Source organism: Dipteris shenzhenensis, chromosome 26 (genome assembly GCF_047967505.1).
Source record: "Dipteris shenzhenensis isolate YYH24624 ecotype China chromosome 26, Dip_SZ_1.0, whole genome shotgun sequence".
Lineage (NCBI taxonomy): Eukaryota > Viridiplantae > Streptophyta > Polypodiopsida > Gleicheniales > Dipteridaceae > Dipteris > Dipteris shenzhenensis.
The window spans coordinates 10,472,787-10,479,017 of record NC_141621.1 but is presented as its reverse complement, the minus strand read 5'-3'; the positions used below and the strand labels follow the sequence as shown (position 1 = coordinate 10,479,017).

At 43.2% G+C, this 6,231-nt stretch overlaps 1 protein-coding gene across 1 annotated transcript; it reads right to left on the bottom strand.

The window, feature by feature from the left end:
- Window positions 1–3,070: 3,070 nt before the first annotated feature.
- On the bottom strand, window positions 3,071–5,730 carry LOC147884652 (PHD finger protein ALFIN-LIKE 3-like). Its single transcript, XM_087397140.1, has 5 exons — window positions 5,413–5,730; window positions 5,289–5,321; window positions 4,760–4,982; window positions 4,331–4,460; window positions 3,071–3,937 (listed from the first exon to the last, which is right to left on the bottom strand). The coding sequence occupies exons 1-5, from the start codon at window positions 5,510–5,512 to the stop codon at window positions 3,650–3,652; spliced, it is 774 nt and encodes a 257-aa protein (XP_087253266.1). The 5' UTR covers window positions 5,513–5,730; the 3' UTR covers window positions 3,071–3,649.
- Window positions 5,731–6,231: the final 501 nt, after the last annotated feature.

Below are 6,231 nucleotides of genomic sequence, written 5' to 3'. Positions count from 1 at the left end.
GCAGTATTCAGAGATACAAAGCCAGATTAGTTGCAAAAGGATTTGCACAACAATATGATCAAGACTATGATGAGACTTATGCTCCAGTAGCAAAGATGGATTCCATACGGTTCTTGATATCACTAGCGACACTCAGTAAATGGAATGTGTATCAGCTCGATGTCAAGAATGCATTTCTCAATGGTTATCTAGACGAGGAAGTCTACATGCAACAACCCGCAGGTTATGTTGAACCAGGAAAGGAGAAAAAGGTTTGCCATTTCAAGAAAAGTCTCTACGGCTTAAAGGAAGCACCCAGAAGTTGGTACAGCAGAATTGACAAATATTTTGCTGATCTGGGATACATGAAATCCAATGCAGATCATACTCTCTACTACAAAGTTCAAGGGGAAGACATTACTATTGCACTTTTGTACGTAGATGATCTGATTGTGACATGAAGCAAGGATAGCTTCATCAGAAAATTGAAACAAGACTTATCTGAAGAGTTCGACGTGAAAGATCTTGGACTTATGCACTATTGTCTTGGAATTGAGTTCTGGAGAGATTCAGCTAGCACATTTATGAGTCAGCTCAAGTATGTTGACAGTCTCTTGAAGAAGTTTCATATGGCAGATTGCAAGATTGCAGCCACTCCCATGGAACAGAGTTTGAAACTTACTAAAGATTCAGAAAAGCCTACAGTCAATGACAGATACTATAGGCAACTCATCGGATCTCTTATATCTCCGACAATCACACGGCCAGATATTTGTTATGCAGTAAGCTCACTAGCACAGTTTATGGCAAATCCAAAACACTCATTGGAATGCAGCCAAAAGAGTCTTGAGATACATCAGAGGAACAAGACAGTTTGGGATAGAATACAGAGGAAGTCATCCACGGTTGCATGGATACTGTGACAGTGACTATGCCGGAGATCATGAGACCAGGAGATCGACACAAGGATATGCATTTTTCCTTGGTCAAGGTGCTATATCATGGTTGTCAAACAAACAACCAACTGTTTCTTTGTCTTCGACTGAAGCAGAATATAGAGCACTCACTACAGGTGCATGTGAGGCTATATGGCTCAGAAGACTATTGTCAGAAACAGATTACTTTGATGAGTCAAAGCCAACAACAATATACTGTGATAATCAATCGGCTCAAGCATTGGCCAAAAATCCAGTATATCACTCCAGGACAAAGCACAATCGGCTCAAGCATTGGCCAAAAATCCAGTATATCACTCCAGTATGTCAGAGAGCACTTCATCAGAGAAAGAGTGTTACTTGGTGACATCACTCTGCAGCATTGTGATAACAAAGAGAATGTTGCAGACATCTTTACCAAACCACTCGGTAAAGAGCTATTCGAGAAACACCGACTAGCTCTTGGTTTGACGCAGAGGAAGGACATTCCCATTAAAGAGGTGTGATGGAATGTAATGCTCAGTCCTTCTTCGATTCCCCAAAATCATCATCTTGAGGGAAGGCCTACTTCATGATGTTGATCTTGAGGGAAGGTGTTGAGAGTTCACGCTCAACATCATGTGATCATGTGTGCATAGCACCATCACGTGATCATATGTGCATAGCACTAACCTTATAGAGTGCTATAAAGGAAAAAGTTAGATCCCCTAACCCTAACCCTAAAAGGGTTTCTATATATTCTATTTTTTTAACTAAATCTAATGTACAGTTAGTCATTTGTGGTGTGCTCTCTAGCTGTGTCCTCTCTCCTCATCTCCACTCTTCTCCTCTCCCCTCTTCATATTTTGTCTCTCTCTATTAGATAGATAGATAGATAGAGAGAGAGAGAGAGAGAGAGAGAGAAATCTCACTCACTCTCTCTCTCTCTAAGATAGAGAGAGAGTGTGTGATTTATCTCTATCTATCTATCTATCTATCTATCTATAGAGAAGACGGGAGGAGGGGGGGACTCACTCACTCTCTCTCTCTCTCTAAGATAGAGAGAGTGTGTGTGATTATCTCTATCTGTCTATCTATCTATCTATAGAGAGAGAAGGGAGGGAGGGGGGATTTCATTTGAAAGACCAAGCTCTAAAAGAAACAAAGTGTCATAGTGTGTGCGTGCACGCGGCGCTCCTAAGTTGTCTCTTGAAACAAACGATGCTCAACAAGTGAGTGCAAGAAGCCTTTCCCATGGTGAGCTTACTTTGTTCTTCTTCACTGTGTGCTCCTAAATCATGTAGCTCTGTAAGACAGAACCATGGTCAGGAAATGGCTGTAAAGAACCCATACCTATGATGAGCTTATTTTCTCATCCACCTTTGAGTGCATGTATGATTTTTGGTGCAGCAGCTATGCCACAACTCTTCAATTTGCTGTGCCTTTTTGCTGTCATCCAGGTACACTGCCTCTCTTGGCACCACCCTGTGATTTTGCAAACCAATTCCTAGATAGTAGCTACCTGACTCGGCAAGTGAGTTTGGACAGGGCTGTTTCCACTATTCCCTACCACAGCAATAGACTTGGTCAGGGAGACGAGGGATAGAGAGGAATGTGTCAAAAAAACCTTGTTCTAGAGGTACACATGGTCCTGGCCTTATCTATGGTGTAAGGTTGCAAGATGGGCCACTTTTCCGAACTTATGGCAGAGGAGCTAGATTTGGTATCAAGCTTGACCTAAAGCTTCATCTCATGTATAGGGGCAATGATATCCTTGAAATAGCCTTTGAGAATCCATCTTAGTAAACCAAGGAGTACAAGTCATAAACACATCAATTGAAACTCAGGATTTAAAACAATGGCATTTAATTTTATTTTCATTGTTAGAACAGGACACTAAAGGGAGAGGGGGCAAAATGTTGTGGACAGCTAACTGACCATAGAACATTGAGTAATGTGCAGCTATGCAAAATAACACACCATGAATTTTGCATCATGCTCTAAAGATAAATCAGAGTAAATCCACGTTTAACATTTTTGGGCAGGATTGCAAATACAAGGATTCAAGAACAGGCTTGAAAAAAAAATCAGTTGAGAACTAAATGAAATGCATCCATGTGCATTGAACTTCACAAAATCAAGACCTAGTATTAAAGACAGAGAACCTGCAAGCAATAGAAGTGAAATAACCCCATAGAATGTCAAGCTAACACTTACAAATCTAATCCTGCGGGAAGGCGGGAAGAAGGTTGGGAAAGGATGAGGGAGACCACGAATAAATTCAACTTTCCTGCTCTTAATCTAGACAGGAGTACAAACTGCTAGTTGGAAGAGCAGTAAAGCTGTCTGCAACTTGCTGCAAAAATGTCAACAAACAGCTGGTGCCTCACAGAAGACTCCAATGTTCCACTAGTTTTGCATAAACCCTTGCAAAAGCAAGACAAATGCAAGCAGCAAGTAAACATGTCCAAGCTATAAGCTTTGACCGATTCGTGAATCAAAAAGGAGCTGCACATCTTCACAGTGGTCTTACCACAAAACTTCTCTTTCATACATTTACATATCCTGGATGATGACTCCTGATGTGAAAGGATCCCTTTCCACTCCCAGTCGTAAGCTTGGTTGTACACTTCCTGCACCCTAATTAAATGATATCGCTCACTTCTCTTCTGTTCAAAGAAGTTTTGCATCCCACTGCATGGCACAAGGCAGCATACATGGAGACATTATGGATCACCATTTTCTTGTGCTTTTCCTCATACACGAGCTCTTTTGTTGCTACAGGATGGACATTTATACTGCTTTATATGCTCAGCTCTGGCAGGCGTAATCTTCACACATGATCCATGAAACCATCTCTCACATATATCACAACAAATCCAAAATTCATCAGGACCATATTTCACACCACAACTGCCACACAAAGTGTTTCCATGTTCATCCTCATCATCTTCTAGTATCTCTTCCTCATCCTCTTCATAATCGTCTGCTGCTTCATCATCATCATCATCTTCATTGTAGGATGGGGGTGGTCTGCTTGGCTTCTGCAATACATCCCCTTTCTGTCACTATGAAGGTACAATTCCAAACGATAAAGATGGGAACAATTTTTTTCTTCATGCGCACACTATGAGATTCTACTTGCTAACGACCATCACCACATGCCTCCAAAACGCCTATTGTACACAAAAGTTACAAAATGAAAATCAAATGACTGCATGAAGTGCTTATTCGTGTAAAACATTATTCTAGCTAACTATTTAACAATGCAAAAACGCATAGCCGTACTGTACAAAACTCCTCAAGCAAACTACACACCACAAAGATACTGTATTGGTATAAGAAAATGCCAACGCAAAGCTAGGTATGCATTTAAACGCATTCTTTTGACAGAACTAGGGTGCTTTCAAACATAATGTCCAATATACGATACTTACCGCCTTCACTCCAGAAGAGATGGATTTAGTCGGCTTGTTGTTGACGACTGTATTTTCTTTCAAAGGATTCCTTCCCGTAACTATGTCAAGAACAGTCGGCATATCATTGATCAAGCCGAAGAGTCTTTTCCTGCACATCAACATACAATGCAACACATTTGAAAACGTACGTCAACATGCGAACTTGAATCTTTTGAACAACAGCTTGTTAAGTTCATGTCCGAAATAGGTGTCTTTCAACGTGCGAAACCAAATAAGCAACATCTTTCAGGAAGCCCCCTGTCGTCAAGACAGAAAAACACAAAAGAACCATGGTTTCCTCGCATACAATAATTGAGTTAACTACAAAGCACGAATGAAACTAAGCCAACATGGTGAGCAAGAACGCACGACAGCGGCGTACACCGCGGGCGTGGCAATAGGACTGACCTCTCGCTTTTATCAAACCTTGCACCGAAGTAAAATGCAACAGCTATAAGCCATGCATCACTATGGACAGCTACCAAAGACAGCCAGTCCTTGCGCAGCATACCATCTCGAGCAAAGTTGATTCCCAAGGCGGGCTCAGGAAGCTCCGGGGGTACCTCCTCGGCAGGTAAATTGACTTCCCAAACTTCGTCGGGAAATCCATATAGACATAAATTCTCTTTATCTGCAAATACGAAAAGAACGGCAATGTAGGAAACGGTCGGCAATCAAAATAGGTCAGTCGAAGACGGGAAAATCACAAAACGACGCGCGAAAAGGGGGAAACGGAGGCGTAATTTCACGCAAGGAGAACGAGAAACGCAAAAAACCCCAGGAAGGGGGTAGCAGGGCGAAATCAAGAGGGGAATTGACGATAACGGGGGGGAAATCCGGTCGATTCCTGTGCATTGGTGCTTCAAATTTACGAAAAGAGAAGTAAGGAAAGCGACCGTTGGGATGGGGAAAAAAAAAAAGGGGGGGCGAGGCGAACCTGGATCGCATTGCTGGCAGAAGGCTTCGACATCTGCAGGAAGAAGAAGAGGGGGCGGGGGCGGTGAGGCAAAGAGATGGAAGAAGCAAAAAACAGAAAGGGGGGGGGAGGAGGAGGGACAGACCAGAAGTGAGGGCCTTGAGGACACCAGAGCGGCGGCCGAGGAAGTCCTTAAAGATCTCTTCAACGGTGCGAGGGTTGGGAGGAAGGGAGGTGTCGTCCATGGCGAGAGCAAACGAAGAAGATGAAGAAGAAGAAGATGGTGAAGAAGATGATATGAAGAAGAAGAAGAAGGAGGAGGAGAAGGAGAAGGGGATGCTTGAATCCCTCCTTCCTTTCTTCTTTCTTCCCTTTTCCCTTGCTCCTCTCTTCAGAGGCAGGAGTCACAGTTGGGGTCCTCTCTGTGTGTGTGTGTGTTTTTTTTTGTGCGTCTTTGTCTCTGTGTCTTTCACTGAAAAAAGTGTGTTTTTCTAACCCTCCCTTCCCCCTCCCCCTCCCCTCGAGATTGTTGGAACACACTTTGCCTTTCTCGCTTCCACACACAACACCAGAAACGTTTCTCCGCTTTTGGGTCTCTCCTTCATGTCATATTTTTTCGGGTCCCTTGCTTCACTTCGTCTGCTTTTTGCGCCTGTGCCTATGTCTGTGCGTGTGCGTGCACACACGCTTTCACACCTGCACTTGACGCTGTGTGTTTTTGAGTTTGTGCTTGAAGTTTTGTGTCTGTGTGTGTGTGCGTGAGCGTGCAAGTGCTTACACATTTGTGAAGACACACTTGGGCCTCTGCTTACAGCCGTGTGTGTGCTTATGTGCACACACACAGCATATGTGTGTGTGATGAAGTTGTGTGTGTGTGTGTGGACGCACACGCGCACACGCACATGCAAGTACACATATATATGTATGTGCTTGAAGTTATTGGTGCTCACATGTGCACACACAC

Coding starts and splice junctions, on each gene's coding strand:
- LOC147884652 (XM_087397140.1), bottom strand. CDS start 5,512: ATGGACGACACCTCCCTTCCTCCCAACCCTCGCACCGTTGAAGAGATC. Junction 4,983..5,288: donor CTGCCAGCAATGCGATCCAG/GTTCGCCTCGCC, acceptor TCGTATTTGCAG/ATAAAGAGAATTTATGTCTA. Junction 3,938..4,330: donor TCTCTTCTGGAGTGAAGGCG/GTAAGTATCGTA, acceptor GATGTATTGCAG/AAGCCAAGCAGACCACCCCC.